We start from the raw sequence: 27,576 nt of genomic DNA, 5'->3' as shown, positions 1-27,576 counted from the left end.
CTGCCATTGTCAAGAGTAAATTTCCACCCTTTCTCATTATGGGAAAAGTTTAGAGAAAAGCCGGTGAAAATCCTTAAAACATGCAAGTTAGTAGGTTTGCAGACTCAAAGGCATTCCAGCCCTGGAAATATTGCTTACTGCTTCCTCAGCCCCAGTATGTAGATCTGCGGAACAGTGGCAAAATACGGAAATTGTTACAGTATGTATTGAAGTTGCAAGTATTCAAGCCCTACTATGGGCATACTCAGAGAGGCTATTATCAGAGCTCTTACATAATAAGATGGCTGACATAATTTGTCTCTGCACTACATGGCTCCAAAGGAAATGTAGAACTTTTTACAGCACAAGTATATTTAAGAAGCAACCTGTCCCATGGACAAGTAGATATTTTAATAAATTCCACACCCCTGATTGTGTAAATGTCCCACCAACTTTATCCTGTGCAATTGAAGTCATTGATATGAAATATTGGAACTTTTTGCATAAAATGGAGGTGAAATATGTAGTAAAATGTGTAATCTAAATACACTTGCTTGAGTTAAAAGACCCATTTTGAGGCATACTGCTTCAATTACTTATGTACAGGCGTTGGTTGGCCGCTTCCGTTGATGGGGGTAATTGGCTATTGCTTAGTAATGAGCACTCCTATAGAAGCTTACTCTTCACAAAAGCACTAGGTCAAAGCGGTAAGGTTAGCGGTTTGCATAAGAATTTTAACCAAGCACTTTTGCACTTTAGATTGAGTAGAACTGAGTTAATGGCAACATCCTGCTTTGCACTTAAGAATTTCCGTAAACATAGTATTAGGACTATCAAGATATGATGCTGTGCACAGCAAGAGGAAGATGTAAGTTATACCTTCTACATGCTATGGGATGCAACCTTAACCCCACCTAAAGTGGAATTTGTAGAAATTCTTGCCATGAAAATCTGTTACAGGAGCTTGGAATGGAGTGGCTCTGGGGAATTGATTGTGTGATCTTTGTTCCTACTCAAACTTTAGAGGATGTTCCTTTTGTCTGCCCTTTACTGCATACTAGCCACTGTCTGTTGAAAGCATTGTTTTTTTAAATAGGGGGTTCATTCGACAAAAGAAGCATTGCAAATATTACTTAAGCCAGTGAATTAAATTGTGTTACATTTTTTTACCTTTTTTTAATTGCTTTTTGGATATATGTTGACCATGTATATCTTATAACGTGAATCTCATTGTAGATCTGAATCTTAATACATATTGTATAGTACAAAGATTTGCTGTTGAATGTAGGTGTTGGTTGTGCCTCTGTGAGGTATGATAGAACAGGATTGATGGGCTCTGCTGATCTCTGGGATGTTTCCCCAGCATCTTTTCATGAAATTCATACTCTGGATACTGTGGCCGGTGTAATATTACTCGTCGCAGCATTCTAATTTCCTCTTCTGATGCATTGTCTTGCTATATTTCACCCTCTGTTTATGGTCCGTTTCTAAGGAACCAGTTCACTTTATTTCTGGAGTCGCATGCCTACTCTGCTCCATACACTGGATACAAGATTTGTCCTGGGAATTATCATTCTGGATAAATGATTAATCATTGTGAGTGGAGCAGTGAGACTGGGCCTTTTACATGAATGTATGCAGTGTCTATCCAGGACCAATAAAATGCCACTGATTGAGTGCACATCACTTTATTTTAAAAAAAAATACACAGAACTGCTAGGCAAGAATAAAATGTTGTAACTGGTTTCCTGATTGAAATGTTATATTAGATTATATGAGTGTGACGTAGTAACCCAACCATCACTTTGCTGGAAAAGCTGGCAATGTTGTGCACCTCTTTGGTCTGTCTGCACCCTTTGTGATCTTGGGCATGGTTGGGGTATTCCAGGGGCACTTAGGGGTGCATATTGAAGTTGGATTCTTATTTGACACTGACCTTTGCGCTGAAAGGGGCGATTCATCTCTTCCAACTCTTCCCCTATATTGTTAAAGTTGACCTGGTGCTGTTTTTTGTACTGTTAGACTAAGGCCGATGTTTAAAAGAAATTACAACTTATCATAAAGGAATGAGTCGCAAAATAATGACTTTTAACTTTGTTTCCACCTTGCTCTAACAGATTAATTTTGTGCTCGATGATGTTGAGAATAATATAAGTGTTTTATTGTGTGAACTGTATGTGGCATACAGCTATTGGCAGCTTTGTGTGTAGGCCTTGTGAGCGCTCAGCAGACGAGTGTTTGCATTGGCGAGGTACAGGGTGCTTTCACTGACTGGATATTTGTTGATATTGTAGTTGACAAAGAAGGACTTTGTCGGTTGTCCTCTGAGCCATCCTTACCGTCTGCAACACTTCCTCCTAATGTACCCCAGGATAAGTGGCTAGGTGGTTCCCTGGTTGAGAAGTGTAGGGATACAAGATACGATGATGCTCCTTCTAGCTGGTCAGAGCGGCTATGTTACAGGAATGAGGTGGCACCTCTAGGAACAGCATAGACAATACCTCTGGGAGCTCAAACTGGTAAGAAGGACAGCGACCTTGGAAATGAGTAACTCGTGGCGATATTGAATATTCAGGACATCTTTTTAGCAGATGGTGCGTTTTATAGCACAGTGGAATAACCCCCACCCTCTTCTTAAGAAGACCCTTTGAGTGATTCACTCAGATCTCATCAAACACTGTATCTTCTCGTTGGGCACTGGTATGAGGCAACGCTCAACACTGAAAATGAATATTAGTCTTTCTAATGAGATTGTTTATCAGTAATTTTATCCTGATTTCTGCGCGATTCTTGTTGCCTTAGCAACGTTGCCTAAGGTCGTATGTCAAAAACTAATCTAAATTACTAGATTGACAGTAATTGTTGAGCTCCCTTCCAGTTCTGCGACACGGAACATTGACTTGTATGAAGATGATACTTCTGCCCACCAAAAGGGATGCCATGATCCTCTCCTCTGCTGTTATCTCTGGTGTGTTCTAGATTTTTTTCTTTTCTTTTCAAGCAGTGAATACGTCTTTGTGTTTAGAACTGTCAAGCTTTAGTGCTTTATCTCGCCCAGTAATCTGGTGACCCGGGGACCAGGTCGTTAGCAGGCATGTGATGTGGTGGTGTGTGTAGCTCCTTTCTTGAGCTGTTTTGCATAAGTGCATAGCCAGTGTGCCCAGCACACAATAGACCCTTCGCTTCCCGCGCAATCTGATCGGACGCCCTGCCCCGCGCGCTACTTCCCTCGGCAGCGCCTTGCACTCGTGGTGTCCGTGTGCAGCTGCGTCTGAGGGACGAGACGCTCGGGCTGTGGCGGGGGCGGAGGAGAATCTGCGGCCCCCGGCGCACATTCCTCGGAGGCTCGCCCGAGAGCGGGGCTAGTGTCGGCTCGTTGAGACATCCAGTTGCATAAGGGACGTGAGACAGATTACAAAGGAGGGGGGGGGCGCTGGTGGGAGCGGGGTGAGCACGCGTCATGGAGATGGTAGATACTTGTCTTCATCTGTCATTCCACAGTCTCCTCGGGAACGTTCTGGGGAGATTGTTTTTATTCAGAGTCAGTCTTGTAATTATTGTTTATGTAGGGTATTGACTAATGTCTCTCTTTGAAGTTCTCCGTTCAGGTATTTTGTTCTCATACTTCAAACGGTTTACTGTATAGTTTTACGCTCCTTAAGGGACCGCGGTAAACGCTTAGAAAATGATTTGCTGAAATTTAAATATAATGAGCCGAACGAATGTAGCAGCGCAAGCCTGTCGCAAGTTCCACAGAGTATAATCGAAGGACCCATGAAAGCTGCAAAACATCATTTTTACAAATCAAGACAGCATACTGTAGAAAAATCTATAAATGTGTCATACATATACATATATGTGTGTGTGTGTGTGTGTGTGTGTGTGTGTGCGTGCGCGCTCGCGTGTATGAAAGCTGTACTTTACTTTTAAATACCATTCAAAATCCCTTAAGACATTTCAGTACAAGGAATGTTATTCTTACGTAACAAAAAAAAAATACATTTTCAGGTACTATTGCACAATGCAGACATATCTCCCACTCCTCATTAATGACCTTGATTGTCAGCGGTCCATGAGGCGGAGCTCACAGTACAGCAGGCTGTGTCGCCGGGCATGACCCATGGCCGCACTGTGCACCTACTCCTGGCAGCAGAGCCCTGAGGCATTACCGTTAAGCTTGCACAGTGCCCTTTAATGCACTGCCACTCCATGCACTTATGGAACCTACGTGCACACAGCCTTTGGCCCAGGACGCCAGTCTCTGGGCGCAGGGCACGACGCGCCCTGCCTGGGCTGCAGTGCCTGCTACGCACCGCCTCGGGAGGGGCACGCCAGTGATTGGATGCAGCCACGCACTTCTCCGTGTGGCTCCAGTTTGCACGCAGTTCGGCTCCGGTCTCCGTGCGAGGCCTGCAGAGCGCTGCTTCGGTGTTGCCCGTTTGTCTTTGGCACAGGCTGTGGCCTTTGGCTGTGACTTGCCTCCGGTCTGTGTACCCACACAGCGTACTTCACGCCCTGGGCAGAATGCTTTGGTGGCAAGGTGCAACACAACAGCCTCTGGAAATGGGCACAAACCACAGTCCTTTTAAGTTTAAATTGTATAATTTTTCTATAGCTCTTTCCATATTCGACCTAACTGTAATGCACACTACCCATGATTCAGACACAGTATTATATTTTGTTCTCTAGTTCATTTCCCAAAGAACAAGCACAACAGACATCAGAAAGAGAAAAGCACATGACCACTTGACCTGCCCGCACCTGGCTTGTACCAAACCGAGATCTCCATTACATGCCAGTGTCAAAAGTATCAGGATGTGACTATGCCCGGAGCAAATGTTTCCTTGTAAATTCGAGGTTCCAGTTGACCCTTGTCAGGTGTGAGGCTCATAAGTATTGTTTTAAATTACTGTGCTTTTTAAATTTTAATAATAAAGGGAAAAATAAATGTTCCTGAATGTAATGAAAGAGCAGTCTATAGCTCTGCCACGGCACCTCTTTTCTGCATTTGATAAAGTATCTATTTTGTACCCCACAAATCCTTCAAACGTTAGTTACATAGGCAAACGGCAAATGTAGAAAAGTCACAGATAAGCATGAGGAAACCCTGGCAGCTATGATTCCTCGTTTTGTTTGTGACCCTCATTATTGATTTTTCATTCTCGATCTTAATATTTAATCTTTCCCTTTGCTATGCTTTACTGCATCGTGGGCATGTTCTGTGGCTGGTCGTGCCACTATGACTCCCTCATTAAGCAAGCACTGTTGTGTTGGTTAAGAGACCAGTTCGTATGCCCCATCCTTACTCCGTCTTTCCTGCCTTGGCTGCTGGCAGCTGCCCTCTGGCAAGAATCTTGCTGCTTTTATTATCTGACCAGTCTGTTATCTGACCGAGTCAGTTTCTGTGCATAGGTGACCAGGCTTAACAAGGCTAGCTTGATGGCAAGTTTCTTCAACTGCCTTGTGGTGGGCCTTGTGGTGGTTTGCGGCTTGAGCATCGGCCCCCTTTGAGGTTCTCCCCTGTTACTTGAAGTATGGCAGCACCCATCTAACCGCGTGTGGGGCTGTCACTGACTGCACTACTGGTGCTACCAGTCCAGGTATTAACGATTTTTCGTTGTGATGCTGACTCTTCTAATGGCGACCAAGGACTTCCTTTTTTCTGGGGTAGGCAGTATTCTTTTGCTCTTCTGTCCTCTTATTCGGTGTTGAGTGATGCACACCCATCGGTGTATTTTCCAGATGGACTCTGTCACTGATCATTCAAAGCATTTGTTTCCTCTCCAGTTATCCCTCTCAGCCCTTTTACTAGTTGGCTCCTTTTGAATCCTGGACTCTGTTCAGAATTGCATCCTTCACTTTTCTAATTTCTAATGATTCTCAGTGTTCTGATGTAGTTGGCGGACATCATGAAAACTCGTTCTGTGTATCATCATGAAGTTGTATTATGGTGCGTTCAGTTACTGCAGCAAACCGGGACCCAAGACCTTCTTGCCTTCATATTTTTTGTGGAACTGTTCTATCTCTCGTGTTAGTGGATGACGACAAAGACTAATACAGTCCCTCTGTCATTATATAAACTGGTGCGTAATAGTTTCACTATTGTTTGAAGCTTAGGCCTTGTCTTCCTTGAATAATGCAGTTACAGCCAAGACCCTCTGTTGACTCTTTACTTTTTCCCCAGAAGCCCATGCTGTTGAAGGTGCAAGTGATGCAGTTAGCTAATGCTGGACCAGAAGGTGCTGGGCACGTGGCTTTGCCTCTGAATGTAGGAGGCCAGAAGTTTAGAAAACAACCAACCAACAAAGATTGGTAGTGCCCACTAATGGGTAGATACATGATGAGCTACGAACACCTCACTGGTTTTCACACTTTCAGGCCACGTTCGTAGCAGGTGGCCCCAGCCTGCAGATACAGGTGTGTCACTTTGTGTCAGGTGTGGAGGTCTGGGAGTTAACCCTCTGATCTGAGGTTGAAATAATGTGTGTCCCATCCAGACACCCTGCAGACAGCTTGGCTGCAAACAATTCAGCAAGGATCACAGTGCAGTCATGGTGAACATATAAAAGGCACTTCATTAGCGGTTCACATTTTCAATTGACCTGGGCTGTGGGCATTCCCAGGGTGGGGGGGGGGGTCATAATCTGAGGCTACTGCCAAGCACCCTGCACTTCAGTGCCTCCGCCACCTATCCGGTGAACAGAGCGCAGCGGTAGGCCACACCAGTGGCGGCTGGCAGCATTAGGAGGGCGAGGGGGCCGGGTGGGAAACACACACACACACACTCTTACGCACATTCTTACACTCACACTCTTACGCACACTCTTACACACACACACACACATTCTTACACACACAGACACGCATGCACATCCATTGATAACACTCATACCATTCAAACATGCACCAAACATTCATTTTAAAAGATCACACACACTCATTCTTTCACACACACACACACACGCATGCATGCACGCACATCCATTAACAACGCTCATAGCACTCAAACATTCAATTTAAAACTTCACACATATATATATACACACACACACTCTTACCTTCGGCCTCCAGGTCCCAGGAGGGTTGGGACTGCTGCCTTCCCTAAGGTCAGCCAATGAGGGAAGGCAGCAGTCCCAGCCTCGTCACAGAGTGGGATGGGGTCAGTGAGACTGCTGGCCCCACCCTGTGATGAAGTGTCACTGATTGACACTCGCCCTGGGCGCTTCAGGCCTTAAACCTGAAGCGCCCAGGGAGCGTGTCAATTGGTGACGCTTTCCTCGTCACCCAGGGGAGGGCCTTCAGGCACCTTTGCTGAGCCGAGGAGGTCACGCCCATAGTAGCTGTGACCTCCTCAGCCCAGCAAAGTTCAGCTCAGGCAGCCATGTCTGCTCCTGGCTGCCTGAGATGAAGATGAAGAGTGTCTGTCAGGCTGACCTTTGTTCAGCCTGTCAGACACTCCTCATGAGGGGCAAAAGGTGGGGGGGCGTGGCCCCTCCGCCCTAAAGGACGGGCCGCCACTGGGCCACACTGCGGCTGACACAGACAATGTGCGCATGGAACGGGCATCATGTCCGACAGTGGGAAGTGTATGTACAAGGACGAGCACCAAGGGCCATCACTAAGGGGGCCAGTGCTTAAGTCTGATTGCAGCCCGGGGCTCCACAGTCCATTCTTGTGCTCTCCAGACTTGCACTGAATTCACCGTGCCGCAATATACCAGCTTTTATCTACATAGGTCCAGCACGTAGTGGTTCCTCTCCAGACAGGACCAGTAAGCCTGGAACAGTTCTCGACTTGAAAATAAACTATCTCGCCTTAGCAAGCAGGCGAGCGAGATTTTTGTGGCATGCCTAGGATGTGCCCTAATCCCTTGTTTGGGGTTGAGCTTAACTCCACTTGGTACCCCAAGATTTCTTTTTCACTAAGCATGTTCAAGAACCACTTGTGGCAAGCTGTCTCACGTTCCTCTCGCAGCACCAATCTAAGATAGCACAAATGCTTCAGCGCTTTCTTACCCTAGATCTTCTGCAGAACAGCGCCTACAGACTTCTGCCACACAGACAAGCACACAAAGAAAGAAGCAAAGAGCTTGAGAGGGGCGACTCCTGATGGCCAACCAACCCAGTGCTGCAGTGAGGTTCAACCCGATCACTGCCGCACTTTAAGGGGCCCTCCTGCTGTGATAGTTACCCCATTGCCAGCACTAGAATCATGTTATTGTCAAAAAAAATCTTTAAAATTAATAGAAATGATGCAGTTTTTTTTTATCCTGGTCAATTTCACTGTTAAGTAGCTCATCTTCCTCGCTTCTCAAGGACCTCCCCTCCTGGTGTGAGCTTTTACCGTTTATTAGGTAAGAATATTAGGTAATGGGTTTAGGAAGGAGCATTAAGATTAATTCTAACAACCCATGTTTTAATTTCTGTGTGACAAAGTATGCCCCGTCGGAGCAGGCAAGGTATTGTTTGTTGAGCGCAAAGATGAAGTGTTTTTCTGAATTTCCCTATAACTAAGAGTTGGTCGAGCAGTGCAAAGAGGGCAGAGCTCTACAACCATGGTACAAAGGCAAGGAGCGCCTGTTCGGCGCTTTAATGTGGTCCTTCCGTGCTTCGTTGCCTCCCGATACAGAGCATCATGGAAAAGTTTAAACCAAGTCAAGCTAGTCAATCGCGGCTCTGGTTTTCTGCCCCGCAGGCAAAATAAATCAGAATGAGCAGTGTTTAGCTCAGTTGTACGTTTAACGTGGTTCGGGGAGATGAAGTGTGGAGCTTTAATGAGCGTGCCTGTCTTCTAGTGGAAGTTATTAGCTTTCCTTTCTTATTGAGATGTGTGTGTGGTATGCATGCAGACTCCGTGCACGCACGAGTAACTTACCACAGAAAGCACAAGGTTAGTGCTTTCAGGCACCAGCGACACTCGTAGTGTTGCAGTACCTACCTCGAAGGACGCACGGACGTAAAAGTGACTATTTCCGTTCTCATTAAAGGTGTAGTGTGTCCAGCCTAGTTTCCTGGTAACGCGTGCACCTTTTTCACGCGCTGTGTGTTTCTTTTTTCCTTTCTAGGTCGTAAAGTTGGCGGTCTACGGCATGCTACCGAAGACTCTCCTCCGAAGGACCATGATGCAAAGGCTGCACCTCTTCCCCGATGACGTAGGCACCTCAAATCATTGTGTACAGTGCTGAGTGAATTTTCGTGTCTTGTATGAAACGCGTGTCATTATTGTCGTAACGCAGCTGTCTTCTGTGTGTGCTAATACCAAATATGTGGCTTGCGGTGGAGAAGTGAACCCATGATGGAAATCGGACTCTGAAGGGGGTTAATGAGGTGCCGTCCTGCCTGTCATTCGGCAAATACAACCCACGGATCCACAAGGGGTCCTCCCATCTAACATAGCTGTATGCTCACTTTAGTGACGTGCCACGTGGTGTAAACCAAATACCAGGGATTTCTACAAACAGAGAAGAAAGACTACAGTTTGCATGGCCCAGGGGTACCGTATGATGTTATTGCCAGGGCTCACCATCCTAGAAAACACAGACCGTGAGGCACGAGAAGGAAATCAGTGCACATTGTGCACACAGTGCCATCTGTCTAAACTAAATTTCGTTACACTAGGGGCTGCTAGGTAATTCTGTCCTGAAACACCCAAACACTTGCCTCTCTCCGTGTTCACTCGACGTCTCTAACAGCCAGGACATGTACTAGAATCAAAAATGTTCTAGCTTGTGCAACAAGAATTTTAAATTCTATTAAGGACACGGAGGTGAGGATTATGCTATCTCTTTCTTGACTAACACACAGCAGCCAATAAAAAAACAAACTACATTTCCCATCAGCTCATAGCCTCGATATGACCCGCAATCAGGGCCCACCTTCCAGTATATATAACATAACCCTTAAAGTTCGTCCTCTTTCTTTGGTCATCTAGATTGAACTCAAACACCATCCAGCGAAGTCAAACTCCAACTATGGCTTCTTCTGCTCGAAGGAATAGAACAGCACAACCAGTGCAACATATGTCCAAGAAGATCATCAGGAACAACTCCCTTGAAAGTGCTCAAGTAGTTTTCTCGTCTGTAAAAGAAAATAATGACATAATATCTCCAAATGAGGAAAAAGCATCATATTACATCAGGAGGGGCACTTTTATACAATAATACATCATGTCATATATTAACTTAAAGTTACTCTTGTCACAGGTGGGATAATCCTTGCCTCCGTGTCCTTAATAGAATTGAACGTTCTTGTTGCGCAAGCTAGAACATTTTTGATTCTATGTCCGGACCAGAGGCTTTGGATTATGCTAGTTTGAAGCTGAGACACAACCCCAGAAGCCACATCCACAGTAGGTTTATGATAGAATAATTTAAAGGTAGAATCTGAAGACCAATCTGCTGCCAGCATAATAACTTCTAATCTGGACCCTGAGCTCAAGGATTTTGAGGCCATAGCTCCTCTAACAGAATGAGCCCCAAAGACTGAAACATCAATTCCTGCTTCTTGAAGCAACCACTTAACCCACCTGGCCAAAGTCACCAAAAACCAGGGCCCAAAGGGTTTCTGCAAAGAAATCAATAATTGTCCAGCCTGATTCCCAAGGAATTCACAAGTGACATCCTCATACACTTTTAGACAGTTGACCACACATAATTTAGAGTTGCCTCTAGCGCTTAGGTAAGAAATACATGTAGAATTCGATTTTGTACGTTTAGAAATTCGAAAAGAAACTCCCGTAGGAGTAAAAACTCTACCTGCAATGTCCAGTGCTTTAACATCTGATACTCTCCTGCATGAAATCAGACAAAGTAACATAGCCAATTTTGCTGACATTGCTTCCGGGATAAACCTTCGTTGGCTGGCCATGCCACCAGAAATCTCAAAATTAAACTAACTCCCACAAAACCGAATATTTAGGTTGTGTGTGTGGGGGGGGGGGGGCAGGCACCAAGCGAATACAGCGTAGAAGTTTACAAATAAGCGGATGTTCACCAACCGGTTTACCATCAACACAAGGATGCTTAGCTGAAATAGCTGACCTAAAATTATTAACTGTTCTATAGGCTAACCCTTGAGTAGCCAAATGGGACAAAAAAAATCTGCAATCATTTGCACAGTGGCCCCCAAGGGATCCACAGCCCTCTGACTGCACCAATCCAGCTATCGCTTCCATGCAGAAGCATATCTTTTATGTGTGCTAGGGTCCAAGGATTGGGCGAGAAAGAATTTAGTGTCCTCCAAAACCTGAGCTATTTGCTCTGATCTCCCGAAATCCTCCATGCTAAGAGTGATAACTGTTCTTCCAGAATGGGAGGATGTGGGTGGCCCATCGGATCCAATAAGAGATCCTCTGACCTCTGAATTCGTACCAGGATTGTGCTTTCCAACAAGGTGTCACCAAGACCATCTCCGCCTTCTGACGGAGGACCTGGGAGAGAACTCAGTGAATCATGGAACAGGGGGGAAACACATATGTCCGCTCCTCTGTCCAGGACTGAAGGAAGGCGTCTGAGCTGAAAGCTAACGGATCCGGTCTCCAACTGTAAAAACGTGGAAGCTGCGCATTCAGGCGAGACGCAAACAGGTCTTTCAAACACGGACCCCACAGTAAATTGAGAAAATGAAAAACTCTGAGATGTAATTTCCAGTCGCTGACATCCCGAAAATGTTGAGAATTCCAATCCGCTATCACATTCACCTTTCCCGGAATATATTCCGCTATGACTGAAATCTGATGAGCTAGACAGAAGTGCCAAAGTCCTTTGCAATTTGTACTAGCATCCTGGATCGGTTCCCCCCCTACCCCCCAGTTTATTTATGTACCCGACAGCCAAAATGTTGTCCATTTTCAAGAGGATACAACATTGTGCCTTGACTGGGGACAGTGTCTTCACCGCAAAAGAGCCTGCTAGAAGCTCTAGACAATTGATGTGCATCCGAAGTTCCTCCGGGGACCACTGTCCATGCCCTCTTCCTGCATCTGTCCACATCTGGCTCCCCAGCCCCATCTGCTGGCATCTTACTCTGACAATCTCCGGAACTGAGGCAAAGATTGGCCTGCTGTTCCAGGCGTCCATATGCGTCAACCACCGTTGAAGCTATGTCCGGGCTTCTTGTGACAAAACCACCAGTTCCGAATAGAAAAGACTCTTGCGAAGATGCATGATCTTCAATCTCTGAAGAGCCCAATAATGGAGGGGACCCGGAAAGATGGCCTGAATAGATGAAGCAAGGAGGCCCACCAAGCGGGCAAGAACCCTAAAGGAAATCAAAGGAAGAGACAATGCCTTCTTCAACTCCTTCTTGATGGCAAGTCTGTTGGTCAAGGAAAGTTTCAGTTGGGTTGAAATGGAGTCTATCTTGAACCCCAAAAAAATCTATTTGTTGGGAGGGGTCCAACTGGGATTTCTCTGCATTTACGATAAAACCCAGATCCTGGAGAAGCTGAATTGTCCAGGAAAGATGATCGAGAACCAGACTTTTCTCTTGCGCCATGATAAGAATGTCGTCCAGATAAACTATGAGACGTATACCTTTTACCCTGAGCCACTGCATAACTGGGTGCATAATCTTGGTGAAACACCAAGGGGCCGAGGAAAGGCCAAAGGGAAGAGCTGAGAATTTGTAATACCTCTTCCACCAAAATAACTGAAGAAAACGTTGATGAAGGGTGAAATTGGGAATGGTCAGGTAGGCGTCCTTGAGATCTAATCAGACCATCCAGTCTTCTTCCAACAAGAGATCGCAGAGATGAATGCCCTCCATTTTGAAATGCCGATACACAATCCATGAGTTGAAAGGGTGAAGGTTGAGCACTAACCGAGAACCCCCTCCCTTCTTTTGGACTAAGAATATTGTGCTGATAAACCCTCTGAGGTGAGAAAGAGAAGGAACAAGAAGCCCCTTTTTGAAGCAGAGCTTCAACCTCCCGATCTATAAAGGAAGTCTTGTGTTGAGAAAAACTGAGAGGAGGAGGAATGGAAGATTGTTTGGGGATTGAATACAATTCTAGATGAGTTCCCTTTACTGTTTCTGACACCCATACATCTTGTGTGCTCAGGGACCAGTTGTGTACAAACATGCTCAATCAGCCCCCCACCCCACCCCCAAAATGATTTCCCCAGCAGGAAGAATTGTTACCTGATTGAGTGGGGTTTTGGTTATATTGTCCTCCTCTATGAGGTCCCATGGGATTGCGACCCCTGTATCCTCATCCTCTTGAAGGGTAGAAGTTACAGTTAGATTGGAAGCTGGAGGATCTTCTGCCTCTGTAGTATGGTCGGGAAGTCTGGGGACTGAAGCGGCCTGACGCTCGACCTCTGAAGCGTCCGTCCCTGCTAAAAATGGCCACTATTAAATACTTTCTTGATGGAAGTTTTGGCCTTATCCAAGGCGAGAAGGTGGCTACATATTTGGCCAAGTCTTTGACAAATCTGTCACCAAACAGTAGCCCGTTCACTGAAGGACCTGCCTCTGATGGCGCTAACTCCGCCAACTCGGTCAATGCGGAGTAGAAGGGATTTCCTACACTCCGTGGAAATGGAACAATTAGCATTTCCCAATAGACAAATGGCCCATTTAGCCCATTCTAACAGGACTTCCGGATCTATTACCTCTTGGGTCTCTTGCTTGCACTCCCAAATCTAGAATTTTTGTAAGAGGTCCGGAAATATCTAATAACTTGTCCTTGCATCCTCGCCAGGCTCTATCAATACCCTTTTTGGGGTCTTTAGCATACTTCTTCAGAAAAGTTACCATATGAGGATCAAGTTCTGGGGTCTCCGCAACCTTACCAGAGAAAGGTGGGTGGGGGCACTCAGACCGCAGAGTGTTGCCAACTTCTTTTTCAAAACTTTCTCAGTCTGGATTGTACATCGAAGAGTCCTCGGTGTAATGAGCCTTACGCTTACTTTTGCGCTGGGGTTTATCCTCTGCAGGTGAAGCTAAGAATCGGAAGAGTCAGAGTCAGAAGTATTCTGACTAGTTTGGACGGAGGGAGTTTTTTTTACTCCTGAAAGCCCCATATTCGTGATCACTCAGGACCATATTAACAGTCTGGTCTAAAAGGTCATGAGATGACCAACGAGGATCATTTACATTGACCTCTACCGGGGTGGGGTTCCCCGAGCCTGCGCCAAAGCACCTAACTCCAAAATTGAATATAGGTTGTGCAAAAGGACACAGTGCTTTCACTAAAGCTCTGTTAACTGAGTCCTGAACGTGGAAGTCTAAGGCCTCCACAAGGCGCTCTTCCATGTGCTGGTCATAGTGTCCAGCATCATATTCCCCATACAGGTCATCATCCATATATTGTTGGGCCATGATATTCAGTGCACAATCAATATAATAATTAGAGGTCCCAGGTGCACAAATGTCAATATTGGGGAGCCCAGGTGCCACGAATAAGAAACTGGTTTGCCGGTATAATCAATGCAAGAGAGGAGGAGGAGGAGGGCACCAGAAATTCCCTAGAGCACAGCTCTCACGTATTATTACAGTCCCTCTGGGCATAATTTGGAAGGCATGCTCAAGCGGAGGGGAAAAAGCGATTCAACGAGTGAAAGTGGGTCTGTGTGCATGCGCGGCCGCAACAAGTGAAAGCGGACTGCTCAGGAAGTCGCGCGGCCTTCCCTAATTCTCCTCACCAGCGGGGGTGTACAAATAAGTCAACGCGCGCACCGGAATCTGAAATAAAAGCAAGTCGCTAAATGGAACTTGCGACGAACGGCATGCTGCGAGAAGGAGCGAGCCGTCAAATTTCTTTCAATATTAAGTCTGTGTAACACGTAAATTGAAAGCGCTTGAAGGTACAAGGCCGCGCTCAATCACATACAAATAGCGGTTATAATACACAAGGCGTTTAGGGGAAATGAAAAGTACTTTGCTCTGCTTTGGAGAAGGAAAGAAAGAGGACAGACTTCAAGGGGTATGTTACATATAGTGAATGGTGGGCCCTGATTGGGGGTCCTATCGAGGCTATGAGCAGATGGGAAATGTAGTTTGGTTTTTTTATTGGCTGCTGTGTATTGACAGTAAAGAAAGAGATAGCATAATCCGAAGCCTCCGGTCCTGACATAGAATCAATCAACATTGCTGAGAAAAATAGTGAAAAACTGAGACAATCCTGGCAGATATGGGGCGCATGGTCACTCTAACGAGAAGGACCTTTACTTCTGTTGCTGCCCGAAAAATGCATCTGTCATTTAAGTGAATTTTCAGGTACGAACAAAGCAAGTTACGTAAAATGAATAGAGATTGTAAAAATGGGTATTTCACTTTTGCTCATTTAAAAATAGTCCCGAGAGAGGCGTGGCTTGTCCGTCACAGTGGCCAAATCCCACCAATGAAAGAAATAAGATGCTTTACCGTAGCTACCTCAAAACATTCTGCCGGTATACGAGGCACCTATGAACGCTTTAGCACTTCACGCAACCTGAAACCACCAGGTAAAGGGCGTTATTAACATCACCCTGCAACGCCAACCTCTGTTTCGTGCGATGCTGATTGTCACGAGACTCCCATAGCCCTGCCCACAGAGAGGCCCTCGGTGCACTGTAACCAAAGCTGAGCACACAACAAAGTTGACAGACTAGTGTACCGTTTCTATTCTGCAGGAACATTTTCAATATGATATGTATTGAACGTGTTTTTAGAAATTAAATAAACCATGTTAGAAATGGGGTTTTTGGGTGGCTAGGGTCTGTGCCTAAGCCAGGCAGAACCCACCACGCTGGTTAGGGCAAGTAAGTTACACACCAAAGATAACCTGTGCTCACTCCCTGGTAGCTTGGCACACAGCAGTCAGGCTTGTCCTCAGAGGTCATATGTAAACCATTTGCGCAACACACCAGTGATACAATAAATACTCCACAAAAGAGACTCCATACAGTATTATGTATAAAATAGGTTTGTGTATTATACATATATCTCATTAGACCATGAAAGCATAAACACTGTTTGTAATGCAGTGAGAAACACGAAATGCAAGGCAAAAATGGCATCACAAGAACAGTAGCTTTTTGGGTACTGAAATGCATCAAGGTGCACAAGTCGTCATAATTCTCCAGTATCGGATAAATTGCTGGAAACATAATAGTAAATCATTCAGTAATCTAGCACTCACATCCCCATGAAATCCCAGGGCATGGCATGTCTGTACTCCTATTACCTTTACTGTGGTAGAGATGCCCCAAACCAAGGGCATAAAAGCATGCTGGCCTATTACAGGGAGTACGGTGAACTGTCAATTGCCACATCAGGCTGGTTTCTAGCGATGACCAGGGGCCTCTGTCGAGGCTTTACCCCGGGATACCGACAACTGATCCAGTCCGTTAGGAATGAAAGGCAGCTGCCTGCAAGCGCACAGTGCAGTTGCCAACACTGTGAAGCCCAGCCCCTTTTTGAAGGAAAAAAGGGCCACCTGTGAGGGATTGCAGGATGGCCATATCACCCCTGCGAGTCTCTGCTGACCCCACTGTACCAGGAACCCGCATGGAGGACTCTGTGCAGGAATGTGCTGAGAACAGGGTACAGGGCTGGCTAAAGCAAGTCTCTGTAATGCCAGCCTGCCCCTGGTCCCAGGGCAATGTACCTTGCAGGTGTCAGGCAGCTTCTATGGATGTAGGTATTGCCCTGTACTGCCTTGGGGCTTCTCCTCGGGTCTCTCGGCACAGGTGGCAGTGCCAGGGTGAACCAGACGGTGGGGCCCTCGTACCTAACTGGCCCCTCTCTCCTCAACGCAGCTCTGGCTGCCATCACACCAAGAATGGAATCCTGGGTTACCAAGGTGACATGGGGGCCTGCTTAGGTAGGCTTCTTGTGGCGCTGTTGCGGTGGCACTCCCAGGGGCAAGGTGAAGCGCTCTGCATGCGCTGAACTGGAGAAACAGGTAAAGTGCCTCAACAGCCTGCAATGAACAAAGCAGGAAAGTTAGAGAGTGGAATCCTTTCAGTCACTGGGAGTCCAAACGAGGGGGAGGGGAAGGGAGAGAAGCAATCCTTCCAGTCCCTACAGAATACAGGAGTGGGTCACAGTAGAATGAAGACACAAAGCGCTCCCCAGGTGCTAGGTTAAGAGGGCCAAGGAGCAGGAAATCAGCGATCTCTCTGCACTGGGCTCCTTTGGTGGCACTCAAGGAGGCAGAACAGGGGCAGGCAGGCCAGTTCAGCTCGATGGGTAGCAGTTCCTCCTAGCAGTCCTGATAGTGCCTGGGTCCTCCAGAGTCTGGAAGCAGCTGGAAGCAGGGCAACAAGCAGCAAAGAAATCTAGTGAGTCCTTTATGCCACCCAGCATGAAGCGGAACAACAGCAGAAGAGGAGTCCAGATGAGTCCTTTTGCAGCTCAGCAGTCCTTCTGGCAGAGGTTCAGTCCCAGTTTCAAAAGTGCTCTAAAATCATGGGATCAGAGCCTCTGTACTTGTACTCAAAAATGTCTTTGTTCGGGGTGACTGCAAAGGAACCCTTTCAAGTGTAACACAACCCCTTTCAACCCAGCCCTGGCTCCAGGCATTAGTAGGGGGTAATTCAGCCCATTGTGTGAGGGCAGGACACAGTTTATTGATATGTAAGCCCATGATGACTGTCAGTATACAGATGCCTCTTTTGTCACGCATAGCCCCTCCTGTTTTATGGCTGTCTGGAAAGTATGCACCAACTGTAGTTGTCACTCTGCCATAGACGTGAATTGGAGTCAAGCTGCAAAACACTAAAGTTATAAGCGGAGAAAAATGCCCACTTTCTAAAAGTGGCATTTCTAAAATAGTAATGTAAAATCCACCTACACCAGTAATCAGGATTTCTCATTACCGTTCTAAACATGCCCACTCTACTCCCCTCAGATCAGAAATTACCACTTAAAAATATGAGAATTCCCAGTGCGAACCTATGAGAGGAGCAGCCCTCACAGTAGTGAAAACAAAAGACTGTCACTACTAGAACATGTAAAACATACCAGTACATGTCCTATTTTTTACATATTCGTCACCCTGCCTATAGGGCTATCTAGGGCTTACCTTAAGGGTGACTTAGGTGTAGTATAAAGGAATCCTAGGCCTTGGCAAGTAGTTTGCATTGGCAAGTCAATGTGGCAGTAAACTGTGCACACAGGCACTGCAGTTGCAGGCCTGAGACAAGTTTGAAAGGCTACTTCTGTGGGTGGCGCAATCAGCACTGCAGGCCCACTACTAGCATTTAGTTTACATGCCCTGGGTATATGGTAGACCACTTTACAAAGGACTTACAGGTAAATTAAATATGCCAAACATGTGTAAGCCAATCATACCAAATTTTAGGGGGGAGCACATGCACCTTTGCACTGATTAGCAGTGGTAAAGTGCCCAGAGTCCTAAAGCCAACAAAAAGACAGTCAGAAAAATAGGAGGAGAAAGTCAAAAAGTTTGGGGGTAACCCTGCAGAAAGGGCCATTTCCAACAAACCGTATAATCTCAAAAGTAACAGTGATTTAAAACTTTGTACCTGGAAGACTGCCTTCCTAGTGTGTGTCCATCACCTCAGTAATGCGGTTCTCTAGGATTCTGACACAGACAATATTGCTCCAAGTTTTTTTGTTTTTTTTTATAGGATTTTAAATCAAACACCTTTTTTACTTGGGTATAATGGTACAGTTAACGAAAGGCTAAGACCATATTACTTTTCAGAATACTTGTATTGTATGGTCAGAAGGATTGATCAAAATTCCCACTATGCCCAGTGCACCCTAATTCAGCTCTTATCCTAGTGCTTTCACTTCAGTTTTGTGATTTGATCATAATAGGTGAATCATGTTAGAGCTACATATGTGAAAAGGGAAGGAACTGCATGTGAATATTATAGATATACATAATTCCCACCTCTTGCTGTTTTAAAATATAAATACACACTATTCAGGTATTTTGATGATCTGGAGGATTTTCAATGTGTTTGTTGCTACCAAAAGCCTGTGAGGTTAGAGTACTGTGCTTATTACAGGAAGTAAATTTTCACTTGTTAATGTTTGATGTAAAAGTTCATAATGCCTTTTTTTAAATTTCTAATCAGGCCATCCCTGAAGATATTCTCAAGAATCTGGTGGAAGAGCTCCCACAACCACGCACAGTACCCAAGAGGCTTGATGAATACACACAGGAGGAAATTAATGCCTTCCCCAGAGTCTGGACTCCGTAAGTATTTGCTGGGATCGTTCAAGATTAACTAACCCCTTAAGTCAGGGATACTCAAAGTATGGCCCGGGGGACGCATGTGGCCCTTCTGACCTTTAATTGCGGCCCCCTCGTGAACAGCAGCACTGGGCTGCTGTTCACTTGACAAAGCAGAAAAATTCAAAAAGCTGTGAAATGGGCATACTTTATTTACACTTTATTTACACGTTAACTAAGTGGCCTAGACAACTTATCTTTAGGAACACATTTAAGATATGTTGCACTAGACATGTAAGAGCACGATAAACTGTCAGCGAACTTCAAAAAAGTGTTTAAATGCATGAGCGTTTTACCTTCCTTTGTCCACCCCCTGCCCCCCCCTTTGTGCCCACCTTCGATCACCTCCCTACTCTCGGCCTACTGGCATCAGTGCAGCCCTCGGGCATGCTACAAACTGTGTTTTGTGGCATCTGGGGAAATGTTTGCGCGTACCCATGCCTTAAGTGATGATGGTTTTAACACCCCTAGTTATACAGATTGTGTAGATGCCTGAGTTAGTTAGTTTGCTTGAAATGAGCAGAATACCCAGGGCCTACTAATGAAGCTTTTATCGGGATCTGTTTATATTGTACTGTATATGAATCTGCACACTTGCCACGACTCTTGTTATTCTACGGTCTCAGTACCATGTTCCCTTACTATATCAGGTTGACTAGCTGGAGTGAAGATGTCAGCTGTTCACTAATCCCTGAGGGCCCACATGAGAAGATCTTCCTTTGTTCTAGCTGCCTCAGCTAATTGCAAGGACTGGCAGGCCCATGACATTGTATCATGGATGCCAGTGCTACTTGGTGAAGTGGGCACGACGAGTTTATGGTGCCCCTTCATGATCCGTGCAAGGCCAGGGGTGTTTGCCCCCTGGCATCCTGGGACTCTGGAATGTTCTATGGCTGGTGACTTTGCCCTCTGACTTATGGGTTGGCACATTTTAAGTGTCTTGGGATGTGTGAAACAAACCTAATTCTTCTCTGATTGGCCACAGGGAAGATGAATGTAAGCATTGAGCTTTACTGCACAGTGTACGCGCCTTTGCCCTCCCACAGCACAATCTTTCCCGGTTGTTTCATCCCTTAATTGTAGCCAGAGTCTTGCATCCTCGGCGAGTGCTCTTGGAGGGATGCTCTCTCTTAACGAGCGCGGGTGAAACGCGGCGTACAGTATGCAGCGTGTTACTAGGATCGCCATGTTAATTATCTTCCTCAAAAGTCCCCTTATGGCGGTGCAGCTGTTTTGAGTAGTTTGAGCTGCGAAAGGAATTCTCTGGGAAGTAAAGGCGCGCCTGTGCAGTTCGTCAAATAACAGACAGTTATTTAAAAGTGGTCTTTTTTAGTGAGGGGCTCTTCCGTGCTGCAGTTGTGCGCCTCTGTTCTTCCTCTAACCCTCTGTGTTTATCGCATCCCCCTTCTCCTTTTACTGCGCGAGTGCAGCCGTGTGCCGGGAAAGCATCTGTTCGTCCTCCGTGTGAAAATGGCGGGCTGCGCCTCACCAGCCACCGGCGATGGACTTCAGACCGGGAGCCCCCTAATTGAACAGATAGTAAAACCCCTAATTGTTCCCTTCACGCCAAGTGTAAGCTTCAAGGGCACGTAGTGGGTGGAAATTACAGACCATAGCTCGCCAGTCTGCACGTTTTCATGTCATTGCACTCCAACATTAAAGCGCGCCTCGGTGGTGTAAAACATAAACGCGGCAGCTAGAGGGAGGGAGGAAAGACAGGCAGAGGTAAGGAGGAAGCTTATGTTGTCTTGTTTGTAACTGTTTCTAACAATCGCTGGGAAAAAAACAGTCCGCTTTGGCTTGGTGACATTTTAAACAAACACTTGCAATGCGATAGGTCTCGCATTTTCTTGAGTTAGAGCTGTTGGCATTGTAAATTCATAACTGGACTTTTCTTGCCACATAAATTGGTAAACTCTACCTCATAATTTTGTCTTTTCCTGCCACATAATTCCAGTGTCTCAGCATTTAGCTAAAGCACTTCCATTTACTTTCTTCCTCTATCTTTAAACATATACAATTGGCATGTAAACCTTTGAAGGAACTTTTGGCATTAGTTTAATTCACAAAACACCATAATAAAAATATAATTTGGGACAGATTGGATGGTGAAAGGAAAGAGGGACTCGGGAGTAAAGATGGAGAGGACAAGTGGCGTAGTAACGGTGTCATGGGCCCTGGAGTAACAAAGGAAAATGGTTGACTGGAATTTCAATAGGAAAATACAGAGGTAATTAGAGTTGAGTGAGTTCCGTAGGTCTCTGGGCCCCGGTGCCACTGCACCTGTTGCTATATTGATAACTAGGCCTCAGGAGAGAAAGCAAATTGAGCAGAAAAACAGAAGAGAGAGGAATACAACAGATAAAAGGAAGAAAGATTAGGGGTCGCAAAGGAATAAAAGAAAGGAGGGGAAGAAACAAGAAAATGAAAACACAACTAAGAGAAAAAATAGAGCAAACATGTTAGACAAAAGAAAAAAGGGAAAGCAAATGAGAGGAAAACATGAAAAGTGTGAAAAGAAAGAGAAAATGATCAGTAGAGAAAAAAGAGAGATGGCGAGAGAAACAAGCAGCAAAAGAATCTGGGCATGTATGTATGCACTGACACATTTCCCACAGACACAGAATGGGAAAATCACTTTGACACTTTGGGTCCCAACAAGTAACTTGTGGCTTCCACATTCAGATGGGAAAAAGAGGGATTTATAGTAAAACGTCAGTTGACAGATAAAGATAAGAAACACACCAGAGAAAGGAACGGAGAAAGATTTTTTTTTTAAAAGTGGAAGGACGCATTCCAACTCCAAGGAAAGAGCAAATTAAAAAAAACAAATAAAGCATAAAGAAAAGAGAAAAAATAGTGAGAGAATGAACTCTTGATGAAGGAAAAAAGTGAGGAACGAAACAAGGAAAGAAATAACCAAGTTTTGCGAGTTTGAAAGAGGAGATAGCAAGAGGAAAAAGCAAATTAGAAAAAAAAAAGGGGAGAGGAGTAGAAATAAAGAGTTGAAGAAAAAAGCAAATGTGGATTTTAAGAGCTGGAAAGAGAAAAGTGGGGGAGAAAGAAAACATTGAGCGTAAACAGAGTAAAGGAAAGAACAGAGTGAGCTAGTAGAAACAGACCCTTCCAAATAAAGATGGCAGCTAAGAATAGATTTAATTGGCTCCCCCAAGTCCTCAAACAGAAGTCAGAGTGCGGAACAGCAGGGGGCATTGTAGAACTGCAGGAGGTATATTAGCAGAGTTGTATGTGAACCCCAATACAGCAATATTGGGGCGCTTCAGATCAGAATTGGGGGTATTGCCAGAGGTGTGTCCCGGCCCAGTGCTGGAATACCAGAAAGACAGCGGGTGAGGAATGAGAAACGGAGCGCTGTTTAATTCCTGGTATTGGAATAATGGGGCGCTGCAGGTTGCGGTTGAGGTGCACTGACAGAGTTGTATATGGGCTGCAGTACTGGAATAGTAACGGGCACACAAGGTGAGACATGAGGTATGTTAATGGAGCTATGTGTGGAACCTAGTATTGTCGTGCCAGTGTTGCACAATGCTAGCCTGGAGGTGCCCTTGTGAAGCTGCGAATGGTGCCCAGCATGGGAGTGGCATTGCCTCTGAACTACAGAAGCGAGGAGTCCTGAAGGGTGTGTGTGAGCCTTAGTACTAAGAAGAATTGTGCACTGAATGTTAGAATTGATGGATTCTGGTGGAGCTGTGGTGGTTCACATCAACAATGGCGTTGGATGTTAAACTTGAGGTGCACTGGCCGAGCTGTGCTTCGCTCTTTTAGGTCTAGTATTGGCTTGGCAGTATGGACTGAATATTAGAATTGAGCTGCTGTAATGGAACTGTATGAGAGCGGGGTCCCAGTATAGGAAAGGAAGTGACCTTGCCAGGGTAGACTGAGGTGCACTGATGGAGCTGCACCTGAGGACCCAGTACTGGAACAGTAGTGTGTACTGACTGCAAGAACAGAGGTGCTCTAGCAGACAGCGCGTGTGGGATTCCCGGCACTGGCACGGCTGAGGGCTTGAAGTGTGTGAACTGAGGTGCACTGATGGAGCTGCGAGTGGGATACCAGTATGGAGCAGAAATGGGTACTCTCTAAGGATTGCAGAGCCCTTGTAGAGCTGGGTGCCTAGGCTATAAGCTATTACAAGCAATCCCCCACCCTTGCTCTCAGCACGGGGACCACAGGCAGGCACACTTGGTATAGAAAATCCAGGCCAAGGAAGAGGCCAAGCCAGGCAGCTGACGGAGAGGGTGCAGAGAGCCCCAAAGACCAAATGTGACCAAGATAGCCTGATTTATAGCCTTTTTTTACAGCTAAGCTCAGAGCATGAATGCTCAACAAATGAAAAAGGAAGCTCCCTGTACAGGAGCAGGAAGCAAAGGTGTTTTTGTTTTTGTTTTTTTTAAGTGCCCTAGAGACCAGTTAAATAGGACAAAGTGTAACTATACAATAGTTGGTCCTTGCTCTCACACAGAAGGAGGGACAAAAAGGCATGACTGACTTCTAGCAAGAAAGGATTTTTAAATGACACAAACTAACAAATGAAATCGCTGGAAGCCCACAGAAGAAGTATACATAAACGTATACAAGAGATTGTACGCTTACACTCAACCCAAAAATGTTTCTCATGCGTTTTATCTGTTGTGGACCAGTATTCCACCATCGTCCTCTCGGCTGCTATTTTCTTCTTTGATGTGGGAGCCTAACTGGTGGGTTTTTTTGTGTGACGAGATCGTGGAAAGGCAGACCTGAGGAACCGTCCTGTCTGGTGTCTAAAAAAAAAAAAAAAAAGTTAATGGGTGATACACATTATTGAAGTTTTGATCTGTTAGTTTTAATGCCCTAACAGGCTATATAATGAAAGTGAAGTGCGTCCCATTGGTGTCTCATGATGATTTAAGTGTTGTCTTTGAAACGTGTATTATTTTGAGAGCAATGGGCTGTGACCACTACTTTTAGAACCACACTGGGATCCGGCTGTATTATCACCTTGTCTAACAGCACTGTTCGTTTTACAAATATATTAATGAGTGCTGTGGGTTCATCCACGACAGATGGCATTAAATGAGTACTTATGTCCATTATCTAATTGAAACCTTAGTAATCTGCTGAGGCTACTGATGTCTACTCAAACCAAAAAAAAAAAAACTGGCACTGGCATAGCAAGGGTGCCAGAGGCCCTGGTGAAAGCATGGAAACCGGGCAACCCCGTTAACTGATTGAGTGATTAAATACCACAATCATTTGGGTCCTGCAAGCCCCTTGTTCCCTTGTCCCCGGTCCCACTGGACCTGCTGTACCATTGATAGCCGCTCTTCTGGTCACATGAGCTGTGTGAACACTCCTTGCAGTTGACTAGTGAAAGCAGCTGTGCTTTGTCCTTGGTGGCTGTGAACTCGGCAGGGACAGGTTTCCACTGACACACGGTGTTGCGGTTAATGACGTCATGCATTGGAAGTTGCATCTCTAACATTGACCCTTCCTCACTGTCTTGCAATATCTTTCCAGAACAGTTTATTCCTTCCACATCCCCATATAGCAATGGCAGCTTATTATAAACCACTTCCGAAAAGCAAATCAGAGAAATGCTGTCTCAGCTCGCTGCGCTCTCAAGGGGTGGGGGGCGGTGCGGCCATCAGGGATGGGGGGATAATATTTTATATACAAAATAAAAACTTACCTGATCCACCACCGTGCTACTCCTCTTTTCCCAGTCGCTGCAGGCAAAGTAGCGTCAGGGTTGACTGGGAGCTCCCTGAGGCTAGTTCATGTTGTAGAGGGGGGCCACACAGCCCTCCTCGAGGTCCCACTGATGGCCCAGGGGTCTGGCACCCCTCAGGGTTGGCTCCTGCTATGTCTGGGGGTGCCCACACCCCAGACATAGCTGTTTGCTTTTGCTTGGTGGTAACTGACAGCTCCCACCAAGCAAAAGCAAACAAACTCCGCTTTCTGCAAGTAGAAGCTGTCAAACAGATTCTGGTTCCTTTTATTGGGCTAACTGAAAATAGTACAGTATGGAAGCCTTCAGGGTCCCACATTCTTATTCCTAGAGTATCAGACTTATTTTTTCCAAATGAGACTATACCCAATACTGTCATTGACAGGTTATGGTTGTATGAGCACAGCTGTCATAGCGGTCACAGAAAATTAAAAGGGGTCCTCAACCAAGGAAGGTCAGCTGTGGTCATTTTTGGTAGACCTGAGTGCAGCATTTGATATGGTCTCCCATGCATTTTGCTTAAAAGACTGGAATAAGTGGTGATTTTTGGTCAAGTACAAAAATGGCTCACCTCCTTCTTAAACAGCAGAAGTTTTCAAGTCAGTGAAGGACCTTTTTATTCAGCCGCCCATTACCTATAATGTGCAGTTCCACAGGGATCTTCACTGAGTCACACACTTTTTAATCTCTGCTCACTTGCAAACATGATATGCTCTCATGGTTTCTCAATTGTGTCATGCAAATGATACACAGCTTATTGTTTTCCTCTCTTCCAATACCGGGGCTGTATCAACCCAACCTAATTCCTGTCTAATTGAAGTTGCAGATTGGATAGTGGCCAGTTGCCTAAAACTTAATGGCGACAAGACAGAGGTACTAATAGTTGGTAATTCTTCCTATTGGGGAGACCTCTGTTGGCCCAAGTCCCTAGGAGACCTCCCATCTTCCAAGGCAGAAGAAAAAGTTTGGGCATCATCAATGACCTCAAATTTACCATGGAAGCCCGGCTAGAAAGCTTTCATCAGCCTGCTTTGGACTTCTGGGAGCCCTCTGGAAGCTGCTGAGGTAGTTGCTGAGTCCTGTACGAAGAGTGGGTGTTCAGGGCTTGGTACTATTGCAGCTAGATTATGGAAACCCCTTATATTTAGGGTGTCTGAAATCTGTGATTAAGAAACTTCAAGTGATCCAAAATGCTGCTACCCTGATTTTGGGGGGAATCCCAAACCATCCTACAACTTCGCCTGCATTAGCCTCTCTACAGTGGCTGCAGATACAAAAAAGGATTCAGTTTAAAGGTTTGTGCCTGGCTCATTGTGCTCTGAATAGAGAGGGGCCATAAATTCTACATCATTTGATTCACCCCTACTGTCCCACAAGATATTTAAGATCTAGGAACCTATATTTGCTTGTCGTCCAAATGGTGAGGAAAGCCAGGAGTGGGTGGCACTGTTTTGCACACTTTGTTCCCAAATCATTAAATTCCCTTCTACTTGTCCTCAGACAGAATGACAATATCCTTAGGTTCAGGAAACAGCTTAAACATACTTGTTAGTGTATCACAATGTTCTAGAAGTCTGGCAGACCATTCAGCATTCGAAAGCCTGTCGGGTAGCCATGCGCATAGGAAATGCCTTGAATTGAATTTAATTGAATTCTTGTATAGTAATTCGAAAAGGTCTTCTAGCGTCCACTGGTATTAGCGTTTACTCCGTCCGTTGGTATTGCAGAAGCATTTCCAAATACACTAGTACTTATCAGTCTGAGATAGTCACCACGTGTACACATGGTGGGTGACTTTCTCAAAAATTTATACTGTCTCCTACTTGTACCGTACCAAGATTGGCGCATTGTTGTGTCTGAATGAGACCTTTATAAGCAACATGGGAGACATCATAGAACACCACACATAAAAAATACAATTTCAGGATGCCCACTGACTACCCCTTTCCTTAGGCAGTGCTTCCACCACAATTGGACAAGCCTTTGCAAAGGCAATACTGGTGTGCATTGCCCAAATTAAAAATCAATAAACAAACCTTGGCAAGGGCAATTAGCTATGCAAGATGGGAGTTACCACCCTTAGTTAAACTGCAACTTATTACGAGGTCTTATAAAAAGACTTGTGCCGAATTGTATATGAATTAAAAATTGTAATACCCTTTCCATTCACATGGGAACTAACTTTTCATAAAATCACTGTTGTGTATTTCAGGAACAGATGTGATAAACGTGATAAACATAGACACTGATAATGTATTTGTTACCTTTCATATGTACAGTCCCTTTTCAGTTTCACTGGAAATGAAAAAGGGTATAGAGCCAAGAAATTGAAACAAGCATTAGCAAAGCCACTAGGTCTCACCTAGCAAATTGTTTCTAAGACCAGTAGTACCAAGTTAATCAGAATAATTTAACCTATTAGGATGCAGCCCTCTACCTCAGGTTGCATAAACATTTCCACAACAGTCACCCTGCAAGCTGCGTTAGCACCTTATAATGCATACCTACAGTATGGGGGAAAAACATGTTCAGAAGTTTTATTTCTGCACAAATTTCAAATTAGGACAGTTCATAAGTATTATAAAATATTCTTTCAAAAGATGATCTTCTCTCAAGATTGAATAATAATAAATCTTTGCTTCAGTTTACAAACGTAAGCTCTGCATTATACATCCTAT

The 27,576-nt window shown here is 45.2% G+C and overlaps 1 protein-coding gene across 1 annotated transcript in view; it reads left to right on the top strand.

Moving 5' to 3' along the window:
- MRPL13 (mitochondrial ribosomal protein L13) overlaps positions 1-27,576 on the top strand; it is a 134,018-nt gene that overhangs the window by 103,349 nt on the left and 3,093 nt on the right. Inside the window, exons 5-6 of the mRNA XM_069220683.1 lie at positions 9,044-9,130; positions 19,013-19,134. Of these exons, the coding sequence (XP_069076784.1) occupies positions 9,044-9,130; positions 19,013-19,134 (209 nt within the window). The remainder of the gene's footprint in view (positions 1-9,043; positions 9,131-19,012; positions 19,135-27,576) is intronic.

This window comes from Pleurodeles waltl, chromosome 2_2 (assembly GCF_031143425.1).
Source record: "Pleurodeles waltl isolate 20211129_DDA chromosome 2_2, aPleWal1.hap1.20221129, whole genome shotgun sequence".
Lineage (NCBI taxonomy): Eukaryota > Metazoa > Chordata > Amphibia > Caudata > Salamandridae > Pleurodeles > Pleurodeles waltl.
This window is presented reverse-complemented; position numbering and strand designations above follow the sequence as displayed.